Consider the following 14,423-nt stretch of genomic DNA (forward strand, 5'->3'; position numbering starts at 1 on the left):
ATTTTGATGTAAAAGTATTGTTTGCAATGTAAAAATTCATAATCTTCAGTATTCTTAAATCTAGTTTGTTAATCAAATTTAATTTTATACGTCAATATAAAATAGTATATAGAAATACGAATTAAAAAATTAACAGTTTTTTTTTCTTTGCCTTTAACGTAAATGTGTTTTAAAAGTTATAGGAGCCTAAATTACATTTCAAACTGTAATACAAACTGCAGGAGTTTTGAATTCGTTGGAAATGTTTCGAAAAATAATAGGTTATTTTTTCCTCCTGAAACCTTAGCTAAATAAAGTTAGCCTAATTCCTAACAGTAACGAAAAAACAGCCTATTATTCGTAGAACCTATCGTTATAATGTGCCTTGCACGAACTGAAGACATTTTTTTAGGACTCATATTTTTGAGAGTTAGTTTGGCACCTACCAGTAACTTGCTTACCAAAAACAAAAGCAAAATATTTAAATTTTTTGATATCTCCACCTATTCATAATTTGTTTGGTGCTCTAAGATTCCGACCTGGAGGCTCGAAAGGCCAGTAATGTCGACCCTACACTTCTACAGCAATCCTAACCACCTCCAGTTGTGTTCCATCTAAAAAGTTAATTTCGGAATCGAAGGTTTTTTCTCCTTACGGAAGATCATCACGATTTGCGTCAGATAATTAATTTTACAATATTCACTAACAGCATTAATTTGTCTCTGGAGATAAAAACGAGAATCAGCAAGCACCACGATGTCATCAGCTTAGGCCAGTATAAGAACTTCAACCAAACGATCAACAGCGATACCCCTCAGGCCGGGTCTCAGCAGGAAGCCATCAAGATCGCTAATTTGTTAAAATAAAAAAGACCGGGGTAAGAACACCACCGCGTCGTAAGTCATCCGAACCACGTAGTATAGACTCTTCACTATTTTAATGAATTTTGTGATGACACCCATACTCAATCATTTACTGCACAGTAAACCGTGACTTACTCAAGGGAACGCTCATTTAAAATATGCAAAGCAAGCAAAAACTTTACGCCCAGGGATGACCTATCTATCCAGGAGGATCCGTGTAAATATGTATATTGACTATACGTACAATTAACAAGCCTGATATCCCTATGTGAGCCACTATCCGCTGTAACCCCCTTCAATTTGAAATTTATTATGTTTAAACTCCTTGCATGTAAAAACGTTCAGTCTTGAACACTCCTAATTTTTAAAATATATGGAACGCTTGTAAGTACAAATTTTTTATTTTGAATTCTTCAAATTTGAAATTTCCGTGTCTTCAAAATTGAAAGTTGAAGAACTTGAGGGACTAAAACTTTTAATTGTCCTAATAAAGTTTTTAAGTTTAAGCTATACATTAGCGACTTTTTAATATAACTATAAAATTGCTAAACTTTTGAAAGTTGAACATATTACTTTTCAATAGATTTCAAATTCAAATATTGAATTTTCTACATTATTTTTAACAGTTTTAAATTTTCAATGAATTTCAAATATCTAGTTAAATTTCGAAGGTTTCCAATTTGAATGCAAGAGTCGGTAAATACTTCAAATTGAATATTTTATACAAAACGCATTCAATTTCACATTGTTTAATTTCGAATGCTATCATTTCGAATGGTTCAATTTTTCAGACTTCCAAATTGTTTCAAATTCAAAAGTTTTTAATTGTTTAATGTTGCATACTTAAATTAAAAATGGCTCAATATCTAAATCTTTTAACTTTCAAACAATTTTATGTTACATTTTTAAAAGAACTATGTTAAAAATTGATAGATGTTCGCCGCGCTCCGGAACGTTTTCTAGCTATTTGAAAGTGCTATAATAGGCTTCTATTTGGCGGAAATAGATGTATAAAACCAGCACACTCTGGAGAAATTGCTCCAATTTACCATACATGCGTAAAATCATATAAATCTTGTTTAACCGTTGAAGGTGGATTCTTGAAAATCGAGCGATTTTCGCCTCGCTCCGAAACATTTTCCAGCTATGTTAAATGACTCCAGTAGGCTTGTATTTGATGGGAATATGAATATAAAACCGGCCTACATAACATTACATTGTATCATATATCAGTATCTACCACTATAATTGCATATACAATTGACACCTTATTGGACAACTAGTAGACAAAGCTAGGAAAAGTTGAGTAACACTGGAATTTTCAAGCTATTAAGTCTATCGTTTATAGATGATGAAGGGTGATTACTTGGGGGTTTTTAACTGGATCCTTGAGATTCTTGAATATCCATATTGAGAGATACGACCAGTATCGTCTTTCAATCCATCTTAAACAAGGTTTATATAATTTTACGCATGCATGGCAAACTGGATTTCCCCGGAGTACGCCGGGTTTAAACATGTATTCCCATCAAATACAAGCCTATTAGAGATTTTAAAAAAAGCCAGAAAACTTTCAGAAGCGGGGCGAAAATCGATCGATTTTTAACATTTCCTTTTTTAGGCTATGCAGTTTTTAATTGTGCCAGTTTAAATACAAATTACATATATGCATAGAAAAGGCTTTACGGTGAAACCGGCTCATTACGACTTTTGATAAGCATCACGGAAAGCATCATAACCCCAAACTTTCACCCCAACTCTAAATTTAGGACTACCTGGGCACACAAAAATTCATAAAATTAGACCTAGGAAATCTAACTAGAAATCCTGACATTCAAAATCTTGGAAATTAAAACACTGATATCTAAAAAAATGTTAATCGAAGTTACCAAAATTCGAATTTCCAGCTGACGATGGAGGCTTTGAAATGCGATCCTACTTAAATACCATCTGCCAGACTCCGAATTTGGATAAATTAGCAAAAGAGAGTTTGGTATTCAACAATGCTTACACTTCTGTGAGCAGTTGTTCGCCCAGGTAAAATTGATCTCTTCTTTATAAATGTTAAGGGTGCTAGCCAAAACGTTGACCACTTTAAGCCCCAAAAATTTTCCACTTTTCCGTTGAATAATACATGTAAATTCTTTTTCTTTAAAATATTTTGGTAAATTACTTATACGTAAAAGGTCTGGTCACGCACCTGTCCCAAACTAAAAATTTAAAAAGAAAAATTGCTAAATAATGTTAACATTTTTTTAATATTTCATATTCACAGATATCATAAATATTAACTTGAAAAATATATAAGTCAACAATAGAACTCAATATTTTAGAGTTAAGACTTAAGGATTTCAAAAATCACTTCAGAGCTTGTACCACAAACTTTTGTTCTAGTCACGCTGCATTGCTATTTTAGGAGAAAAACTCGAAAATAGCTATTTAAACTATTCATAATTCAGGCTAAAATTTACAACTTTATATGAACAAAAATTTTGGTATTGTTAAAAATTGATTTATCAACGTTAACATCAAATAAAAGTAAATAATGAACCAAAGTTTTGCATTATATTTTTTATAAAATGTCAGGCAACGTTCCATCATTTCAATTTATCACATACTATCAAATGATATATTTTAAAACGCTGAAGTCAAAAATAAAATAAACAGTGAAAATAGCCATTTTCCCCATATTTTAAAATAAATATCAAAAATTCGTTCTTCGATTTCTCAGTTTTATATTTTCGTGCTCTATTGAGTTACGTTCAATTGAAAATAATACTTTGGCGATTTGGACATTTTTTCATTTTCGAAAATCTTATTGATTAAATGGTCTACATTTTGGCATTCACCCTAAAGATTGCCAGAAATTGTTTTTTTTTTTTGTAATATTTTCGATCAAACCCTTTCCATATAGTCGTGCTTCCTTATTGACTGGATTACCAAGTCACCAAAATGGAATGTATGGATTGCACCAAGGTGTTCACCACTTCAACTCCTTTGAAGATGTACCGAGTTTGTCTAAGATATTAAAGCAAAACAATATAAGAACAGGTGTTTGTCTTTTTTAAATGATTACTTTTGGCTGAATACTTGTCCTATCAGACATTTTCTACACTTGAAGTTGTGGAATCTCTCGGGGATGAAATATGTATTTTTCGGATTTGCGAAAAAAAATTGTCTACGAAGTTATGCGTATTTCACATTTGTCCTTTGTTTACAAACTAGAAGTTTAGAACCTGTCTGATTTGAAATAGATTCGGTCTATTTGTCTCTTTATTGATTTTAAGTTATAAAATGTTTTCTGATCAGGAATTATTGGGAAGAAGCATGTTGGACCCAGTGAAGTTTATCCCTTCGACTTTGCTCATACAGAAGAGAATGAATCTGTTCTTCAAGTTGGGCGTAACATTACCAAAATCAAACTGCTAGTTAGAGAATTCTTGTCCCCAAAAAAATCTGCGTATGTTTCCAAAGGATTTTCTATTTAATTAGAAATTACTGACACGTTATCACTATTTTTTATATTTTTGGAAAATCTTGCTTTGGCAGATCATTTTTTCTATATGTAGCTTTTCACGATCCACATCGATGTGGGCACAGTAATCCCAATTATGGAAACTTTTGTGAAAAATTCGGAAATGGGGACATTGGTATGGGGACGATTCCAGATTGGTCTCCAATTTACTATCAATGGGACCAAGTGAAGGTTCCCTACTTTGTTCAAGATACAGAAGCAGCGAGAAAAGATATAGCTGCTCAGTACACAACCATATCTCGCCTTGACCAAGGTTACTTATATACATATAGTATTAATAATCATACATAAGCTTGGATAACATTTACATTGATAACAATATTTTAGGAGTGGGACTCGTTCTTAAAGAATTGGAAGACGCTGGATTCAAAGACAACACATTGGTTATCTACTCATCTGATAATGGCATTCCCTTTCCCAATGGGCGAACTAATCTCTACGACTCTGGTAACCAGCTTTCATAACATTGAAGTCAAAATTAAAGAACTAAGAAATTAAAAAGTTCAAATAGGCTCTTTCGTAATTGAGCAATTTCTAAATTTAAACGGGAAATAAATAAATGAATGTTAACAAATTTAAAAGTATGCCTGAGGCATTAATCGGAGATAATATAAATAAGGTCAACAACAATCTCACATAAAAGAAAAATGCAAATAATTGACTAAACCTACTGAAGCTAACGAAAGAAAATTTTAAGGTGCCCCCCCCCCCCCCCCCCCCCCCCCCCGACACAAAGTTAAAAAAAGTCCTGAACATAATCCTGTAAATATAAAAAAATTGAAACATTATAAAGCGCTTGAAATGTTATGATTCAAAATTTAAGGAATCTAAGTATGTATATTGAATTGAACAATTTTATATATTATAATTTCAATTAAAATATATACCACAATAGTATGAATGTAATGCCTTCAAAATTCAATGACTTCAAATTGAAATGTTTACATTTTAACATCGTACATTTGGAAACGTTCGCAATTTATAATTTCAATATTTTAAGCATTTAATGTTAAAAACTGTAATTCAGTCAGAAAAAATGAAGAATTTCTAAATTCCAGAATTCTAAATTAAACACTACATTATAGTTGAAAGCGTCACTTTTCAACGATTCTGAAAATGAAATGAAAGTATTGAAAGTTGAACTTTTTAAAACTCAAGAATTCGAAAGTGTTTAATACGATATTCAAACATTAAAAATTATACAAATAAAAATTAACGACGTCTCATATTGAATAATCTGAAACTTGTTAACCCCAAAATTGATGTAAATGCAAACGACGATAATTTGGAATTGACTTTTCGAATCTTCCAAGTTGTAACATCTACATTGCAATTGAGGCTTTTCTGTTCAATCGTAAACTACATTTGATGATTCGCAAAACCTAATTAAAAATTACTGACTTCTGATGAGCAAAGTTTTTATAGGTATGGCAGAGCCAATGATGATTTCATCTCCTTATCACAAAAAAAGAAGAAATGAAGCAACACACAGTATGACTTCATTATTAGATATCGTTCCCACTTTTTTAGATTGGTTCAAAGTTTCATACCCAAATCATTCAAGTAATTCAAATCACGTAAATAAATTCAGTTTGACCGGAAGATCATTACTCCCTCTTCTTATAGAAGGTGAGTTTTATAATATTGTAATAATCACATAGATTATAAATATTAAATGATTTATTATTTTATCATTACTCTATTTATTACACACTGGAATCGCGCTTATATCCGCCGTTCGAGAACGTAAACATTCACTTATATCCTCCCGGAAGGGGATGCCACCAATACTGCTCAGCGAAGGGGAAATGGCCGCGCTGCGCTCTGAATGGCTTGTTTTTCACGTGGTACTGTGAGGTGCTGAATGTCAAGCGGATATAAATGAGAGTTATCAAGAGTTATATGTAAGAGCAGATAGAAACGCGGTTTCAGTGTATTATTATGATAAACTCTTATTATCTTTAATGCTAATTTATTGTAGTAATAACCATATTTCAAAATTGATTCGTTTATGTTTAGAACCTCAAGAAGAAAACACTACGGCCGTCTTTGCAAGTCAGACACACCATGAAGTTACCATGTATTATCCAATGAGAGCCATCAGAACCAAGCGGTATAAGCTTATTCACAATTTGAATTATAAGATGCCATTTCCTATTGATCAAGATTTTTATCTGTCGCCAACATTTCAGGTCAGGTTCGCAGGAGTTATGTATATTCGTTGGAATTTCTTAAAGTCTTAACTTTAATTATTATTGTTTTTATAGGATCTATTAAATAGGACGCATACAAATCAGCCACTTCGATGGTATAAGTCATTAAAGACATACTACTACAGAGACGAATGGGAATTATATGATCTCAGGCATGATCCAGAAGAAACTAAGAATATCGCTAAAAAATTGTCAGTCAAGGTGAAAAAAATTTTATATATGCACTTAAATTGATCTTATAACTTTTATATAAGGAAATGCTGATAATATAATATTCTATGTCATTTTAGAGGATTTTTGCTGATTTACAAGAGAGATTGTTGAACTGGCAAGAAGCGACAAAAGATCCATGGATGTGTGCACCCGGAGGAGTACTTGAAGCAGCTGGGGACTTTAAAGATAATCCACAATGCATGCCTTTGTATAACCTAGACCTAGAATATTGAATTTTTTAATGTTGCTCTTTCAATCTGCCTCTTAATGGTAAAATTTAAGTTATTTGTGACATTTTTATTCACGCAACACTTTCTGAGAATACATATTTTTCTTATCTTTGACATCATTTTTCTATGTTCAAAATATTATAAAGCTAATAGAATTTAAGGAATGAATCTCCCACCTTTTCTACCTAAATTTCAAATCAATTAAAAACCTTATAACAACCGCAGGATTGCACTGGAAACAAGTGTCGTCTATGAAATTATTTAATTAAATAGTTCTTAAAAATTAATTTTCAAATACACTTGTATAGAAAAAATTATTTTTACGAATATATTAACCAGGGTTGCAACAAGAGTCTGCTTAAAAAGTTCCATTACTTTTCCAGGTATAATTTTGAAAAACTGCCAGGTCTACTGTTTTTTTAATCCAGCCAATTAAATTAAACTTTAAGAAATTATAATGCAATGCTAATGCTTTATCGATAAGTTTTCTTGAATTGAACCGCTGGCGAGCAAAAGGGGACACGGCCGAATTCAGCCTGAGAAGTATTGTCCTGAGTGTCAATTTTAAAAATCTTTCTAATTTCAATTTTAAAGACTGATACTTGTAGAGAATTTCAAGGCACATCTTTTTTTCCTCTTGCAAAAATTTATAGGTTTTGTAATTTTTGAGATAATTGACAAAAAGTGGATTTTGTGAAAACGAAAATTTCTAATCTTTTTTCACTTCAACTCGCGCTAATTTAGCCAATTTTCATCATTTCCCGATTTCCCCAATACAAAGTACGTGTTTAAGTCTTCAGAAACTATTTAAGAAAGAAAAACGAGAATATTGTAATAAACAAAAAAGTTATTAATTTTTTTTGAGGCAATGCAAAAATCATGAATTTTAACCTTCAAGCGCCTCGTTTAGCGAACGAATTTTAAGCTACGGAAAGCTTTCAGTGAGAAAGTTGTTTATTAAGGTTCAAAGAAGTTTTCTGGAAAGTTTTAGATCAATTGGATTACTAGTTCAAAAATTATGAATGTTTAAAAATCCAAGCGGTAATCTTGACGCTGCCCAAAAACGTACCTGGCCGGCAGCATCAAGATTATCGCTTGGATTTTTAAGCACTCATAATTTTTGAACTATTAATCCAATTGATCTAAAACTTTCTAGAAAACTTCTTTGAACCTTAATGAACAACTTTCTCACTGAAAGCTTTCCGTAGCTTAAAATTCGTTCGTTTAGGCATTGCCTAAAAAAAAATTAATAACTTTTTTGTTTATTACAATATTCTCGTTTTTCTTTCTTAGATAGTTTCAGAAGACTTAAACACGTACTTTGTATTGGGAAAATGATGAAAATTGGCTAAATTAGCGCGAGTTGAAGTGAAAAAATATTGGAATTTTTCGTTTTCACAAAATCCAATTTTTACCAATTATCTCAAAAACTACAAAACCTATAAATTTTTGCAAGAGGAAAAAAAGATGCGCCTTGAAATTCTCTAAAAGTATCAGTCTTTAAAATTGAAATTAGAAAGATTTTTTAAATTGACACTCAGGACAATAATTCTCAGGCTGAATCCGGCCGTGTCCCCTTTTGGTCGCCAGCGGTTCAATTCAAAACAATTTTCAATAATATTTTTATCAAAGTGAAAAAAATATTATATAGTCATAGCCATATTTTTTTTATTACTTGAAGAACACTTATATTCGAACTATTTATGCAAAAATTAGGATTACATATAAAGGGTCCGCGGTCTAAGCCTATTAACTGACATTTTTTCGAAATTTTTTTGTATGTATTTTCTGGCACATTTTTTATCTGCAGTTAATAACCCGCAAACAAAACGGTAAAATTACTTTTAGTTTTCTTTAATGGATTTTCGAAAATCACGTTTTGGTATCTAAATCATAGGCCCGCGGAACGATTTTCCTTCGCCGTGTAAAAGAGTGGCGCGAAAGTTCGCCTATTTTTTGGACCACCCTAGTGACCTGGTGAAAAAATATCAATGAAGAAAATACGTGATTTTACTTTTATAAGGTTTATTTTACAGAAAAAATACAATGAAAAATGATTCTATAATCAGTGATATTTCCTATTTTTAAATTTTGTTTGGGTCTTCTCAACCCCTACATAGGGGTACTTTCTTGAAACTTTCAAAAAACGAAAAGCGATTTTCACTTTGATTTTTAATGACTAGTAATTTAATACATGTAACATATTTTTATATTTTTTCACCAGGTCGCTAGCGAGGTCCAGAAAATAGGCGAAAAAATAGCCTATTTTGACGTCACTCTTTCTGAAATGATAGTTAACAGGTTTAGACCGCGGACCCTTCATTCGAAAATAATAGTAATCTAAGAAAACTCTGCCGTTTTTAACAAAGTTAAAATAAAACTTTTAGATCGTAAGAACTAAAAAAATGGCCTATATTAAAATTTATACAAATTTAATCAGTTCACGAATTTCTTATTTTCATCAGTTCACGAAGTTCATTTTGCTTCTCCCATTGAATCTTCCATTTTTTCATTTAATTCTTACACTTTATCTGATACTTGCCTTTTCCTTACGTTTTCTTTTCTAATTTTTAAATATAGAATTCGCTATAAGAAGTAAATACTTCTCGAAGTATTTAAAAGTTTTGAACCGTTGTTAACAAAAATTGAAATATAGTAAAAAATAATTTTTGCCCACTTTTCAGGTAAGGGCAGATTTGAGCCAAGAAATTTTTTTCGCCTGCCGCGCTTTGTTCGTCAGCGCTTCGTTTTTCCTAAGATGGGTTGGTTTTCCTCGGCAGAGGTTCATTGTTAGGCGTGATACTCAATGCGAATAAAAATTTACAAATGAATTTTGTTTTAAATTCTTATATTAGCGATATATAAGTCTGGAATTCGAAATCTGTGATTTTTTTGCGCTTAAATACATCTAAACTTGTACTTGGTAAGTTAAAAAACAATGGTTTAATGGAACATAATGAAAACTCAATTTTAAACCAAAAGTGTTGTGATGCATTAATTTTTAGTATTTTAAGACGTTTTTTTTCACAGATTTTGAATTTGAAGGTTTCAGAAAGATAATTTTGAGATTGAGAATGTTGTGTTTTTGATTTTAATCCCCGTTCTTCAAACTGCTTAATAATGGAAGCGTCCATGGCGGGTTTGACCTTCTTGGTGGCAGCAGGTACTGCCACGAGATTTTGACTCGATCCGCCGTGGCAGTTAGGGCTGCCGCGCGGCAATTATTTGCCGACCACTGCTTTAAAGGCCCAGTGTAAACACAAAGGGCTAAGACTTTTAAATAGAGACGAATAAAATCGTTCCAGACATTTTTTTTTAAATTCCATGACTTTTCCAGGTCTTCCAGAAACCCTGATTAACAAAATAGTGTAAAAATGCACCAAATCCGATGCATTTGGTCTATTGGTTTCCCCTCAGTACTCAACGAAGTGAAGTTACCTGTTGGTTAAGTGAAAATACCTAATAGCCACATAACGAATAGTGAGGTGCAGTATCCTCTAAGTGGGGAGTGAGACGATTAACGTCCAAGACTTCGTTAATTTCAGCAACGAATAGAAACTCGGGAGCAGTCTCACGTACATGCGCACAAGCGGTTGCCAGTTTTGAACTTGTGTTTTCAATATAATTGAAAACATTGCATAAAAACATTGCATAAAACATTGCAAATTGCCTGCAGGGTTTGACGACAACACGGTCGGTATTTCTCCAAAATAGTGATGAAATTTTTTTTTCACTATTCTAATTATTTAGGATCAGAGACACATTCATGCATGCCTTCTATTTATCGTGCCAAATTTTTAACGCGATATCTCATTCCGTGTAGACGTAAGTTGGGAAAGAAAACTTTCAATGGTATTTTCTCCAAAAAAAATTTTTCTCAAAATTTTCACCGGAACAAAGCAGAGAATGGACTTTATTACCTCCTCTTTCATTTCCCAAACTTTCAGAGCGATACCTCATTTCGTTTAAACGTAAGTTAGGAAAGAAAAATTGAAGACCAGGTTTGGCCACGGTGACGCTCTCGTCACATCGTCTTAAGAAAATGTTAAAATCAATTTACATATTTGCTCTGTCACCGTAGTCTCAAATTCGTTCGAAACCTCCCTTTGATTTCCGCGCGCTTGGATTGGATCTTACTTTTACCATTTAAAGCTCGATAAAACTATGGAAATTTTATATTTTCCTTTATTTATTTCAGTTACTAATACAAATTCACCAAAAGTCTTAGTTTTTTGTGAAAACAAGGAATATCTTGGTAAAAAGTTTAGAATTTTTTAAAATAGACTTGCTACTAGAAATAATTTAAGCCACATCCATAAACCTTTCCAATGTTTGATAAGGGGAAAGGCGGCCTTGTGTCCGATCACAGAAATAATTTGAGGTCACATCCCTTACCCCCTTTCCAATGCTCGACGAGGGGCGGGAAGGCACTCCTGTGACTGGTCACAGAAATAATATAAGGTCATGGGCCGAGAGGCACCCCTTTGTTTAGTCAAAGTAATTACATAAGTTACAGGAACGAAGATTATTTCATGATTAGTACTGTATAAATTGATTAACAGAAATTAGTGTTTTCTATCATATTGAAATAAAACTTTAATGGCGATGAGGCTGAAAAATAGTGCGAGGCTCGAGGACTGAAAATCACTATATTTTATCAACTATAATTGCACTATTATCATTTTTTCAGAACGATTGGCTAAATTGTGGAAATAGACTAATTGTCCCGAATTTCGGTATGACTTACATTTTTGGTCAATTTTGTTTAGTTAAAAGGATAAATTTCATAAAATGCATCCTTTTCGGGACGACTAGCCAAATGGTAAAAATAAGCTAGTCGTCCCGAATTTCGGGATGACTAACCCACGATGAAAAAAATGCTATTTATCCCGAAATTCGGGACGACTAGACGCAGCCTATTTTTTATGCCATTTTCCTTCCCGTTTTAAATTCAGTAACGTGGTGTACATCCAACAAAATAAAAACACCAAAGAAAATAAGCTACATATGCATCGAGATGTCAAAATATAGCTTAGAAGAGAGGGTATAGCACGTGACAGCGCAATCAACACTACTTAATGAATTCTTGGATGTTGCTCATCCCGCCTCTGCTTATTAAACACATAGGAGTGGCCTCTTCAGCGAGGGGAAATTCAACCGTATTTACTCATTTGCCACATGTTTCACTTCCACCACGACGCCTCCTTCCTCAGCTGAAAGAGTGAGATAGAAGTTTTCCATGCTGAGTGAGGAGGCGTAGTGATGGAATCGAGACAATGGCAAATAAGTAAACACGACCAAATTTCATATAGCTGAAGACCTCTGACATAGAATGATACCACTCCTTACTATTTCTTCGTGTGGCCACCTCTCAAAACCGTGATATAGGTGGCTATTTTTTAAACTCTATTTTACCTATCCACACGTATTGCAGAAACAAATATAAATTTAGGAAAAAATGAAATCCTTAATTCTTTTTAAAATACAGCTATTAAGTGTTCAAGGTGTCTTAAAAATAATTATAATGTAAACTGATAATCACTTTCCTGCAAAGATGCACGTGCTGATTAAAAAAATTTTAAATAGCATAAATTTAAATACATACCGAGAATTTATAACAATAATCCTAGCTACGACTGTGTAATATTCCTCAACTTTTTATCACGCTGTTTAAAAATTGCTTCATTTAGTTGCTGTATGTAAAAGGAAGATTTATTGGCAGACGTTTCTACTTCAGTCAATTCTTCTGATATTTCTCTCATCTGGGTTCAAACAAATTTTTCCATTAAGATATTGGTCAACCTACATTTAATCTCTTGCAAAATTAAAAAACCAAGTAAAGAATAAAAATTGTGATGTTATAAGATATTAATTATTCTATTTCAAAATGTCCTGAAATCTCTTATTAAAGTTTTAAAAGTCTTATTATTACTGTTACTGACAGTACATAACCTTAAAACAACACAAATTAAAACATATACTTACATATTTTTTATAAGCGTAAAACCTGTTATTCTTTTGCTGGTTATGGTAAATTTGCTTAAACTGTATCATAAGTATAAGACTTAGAAAAAAGCCTCCGAGTAAAACTAATGTATTAATACTTAGTATACCACGTGAAATTAACATAACAAATTCCAGAAGGTCGCAAATATCATAGAGACTGTACCAAATAAACACTCTGGAATATCAATAAAAAATTGTATAATACTGTCGAAATTGATCAAATTGTCACGCGAAAAATAAATACAAATAGTTATGTAAGTAAATAAAAAAATATCGTATTCTAAACTTGGCAAAATCATCTGCGTATCACAGGGGAACACTTTCGAATTTCATGAACATTTCAGTCACAATTCATTAAAACTTGAGTTACACTATAAAATGCTTCAAAGCACTTCTCGAGGAATTTAAGCATTTTGTATCAAATATGCACTAGAACATAAAATATAAAAAATCGTAATTTATTCAACCAAAAATTAAATAATCAACATCACTTTCAGCGACTTCAACAGATATAAACACGGTGTGCCTACTCCACTCCTATAGCATGATCCAACAAACCATGATCCTGCCCATGATCTGATAAGTACATGGTCTAGCCACGCGCAAGTAAAAAAAAACCGCACCTATAAGGACCCACCGCTTAATTTCTCCATCTTGGATAAGTAAGGCGGCAAACATAAGGGATTTAAAAATGTAAAATGTAAGAATACAAATTTCTTGTACTTTTGAGGTGTAAAAAAATTTGAATCCCAATAAAATGTATTATAATAATGTTGAAGATCGCTAAAGGAAAATACGGATTAACTACAATTTTAGGTTATGTGTTACACAACCTCTTTCTGCGGACAAACAGTAACATAACTGTGTCAAATAAAATGAAATTGAAGTCAAGTGGGAAACATGGAAAACGACCGGGAATTTTATAGGACTGAGGAAAAGCGGGAAATGGCAGGGAATTTATTTTTTGGCCGGGAATTTTACAAAATTTTTATAATTTAGTTTACAATGCTTTATTCGAAAATCTTTCACTTTAAAAATTTTACAGTTTAGATTTTTAATTTTTCAGAATATATTTTTATTTAAATAATTTTAAAATGCTGTTTTAAAGGTAAAAAAATTAAAAATTAGAAGTTTTTAAAATCGACGATTTTTTTATAAACAACAGGGTGGCCGCCCGACCGGGAAACCGGGAATTTTACGAATTTTCAGAAGAAAAATCTGTTCACGTTCGATTTTAACAGTATTTAAAATAATTAAAGTGCAGTTTTGAGGATCTAAACAATTAAAAATTAAAAGCACTTGAAGTTTAAAATTTTTGATAAAAAAACAGTTTTATTTTATCAACTGTAAATATAAATAAATAAATTATTTAAAAATTGATCTG

General features: G+C 32.1%; 2 protein-coding genes across 6 annotated transcripts in view; one reads left to right on the top strand and one right to left on the bottom strand.

Annotated features, from left to right (window-relative positions):
* Positions 1-7,147, top strand: part of LOC117171317 (N-sulphoglucosamine sulphohydrolase) — a 17,656-nt gene extending 10,509 nt beyond the window's left edge. For 3 of the 4 annotated variants that reach the window (XM_033358509.1, XM_033358508.1, XM_033358511.1), the window contains exons 2-10: positions 2,750-2,879; positions 3,757-3,893; positions 4,152-4,302; positions 4,392-4,630; positions 4,705-4,824; positions 5,803-6,006; positions 6,397-6,569; positions 6,645-6,791; positions 6,881-7,147. In XM_033358509.1, coding sequence (XP_033214400.1) covers positions 2,770-2,879; positions 3,757-3,893; positions 4,152-4,302; positions 4,392-4,630; positions 4,705-4,824; positions 5,803-6,006; positions 6,397-6,569; positions 6,645-6,791; positions 6,881-7,036 — 1,437 coding nt within the window. In that variant the 5' untranslated portion in view covers positions 2,750-2,769 and the 3' untranslated portion in view covers positions 7,037-7,147. Of the gene's footprint in view, positions 1-669; positions 857-2,749; positions 2,880-3,756; positions 3,894-4,151; positions 4,303-4,391; positions 4,631-4,704; positions 4,825-5,802; positions 6,007-6,396; positions 6,570-6,644; positions 6,792-6,880 lie in introns of those variants that run through there. The other variant, XM_033358510.1, reaches the window with a different exon arrangement.
* Positions 1-13,584, bottom strand: part of LOC117171318 (phosphomannomutase) — a 22,276-nt gene extending 8,692 nt beyond the window's left edge. The window contains exons 1-3 of one of the 2 annotated variants that reach the window (XM_033358515.1): positions 13,326-13,584; positions 13,019-13,214; positions 12,639-12,795 (exon numbers count right to left, since the gene is read on the bottom strand). The gene's annotated coding sequence lies outside the window, so the exon portion shown is untranslated. Of the gene's footprint in view, positions 1-12,638; positions 12,796-13,018 lie in introns of both variants that reach the window. The other variant, XM_033358514.1, reaches the window with a different exon arrangement.
* Between the last annotated feature and the right edge of the window lie 839 nt (positions 13,585-14,423).

The sequence above is a fragment of the Belonocnema kinseyi genome, chromosome 4 (genome assembly GCF_010883055.1).
Source record: "Belonocnema kinseyi isolate 2016_QV_RU_SX_M_011 chromosome 4, B_treatae_v1, whole genome shotgun sequence".
Classification (NCBI taxonomy): domain Eukaryota; kingdom Metazoa; phylum Arthropoda; class Insecta; order Hymenoptera; family Cynipidae; genus Belonocnema; species Belonocnema kinseyi.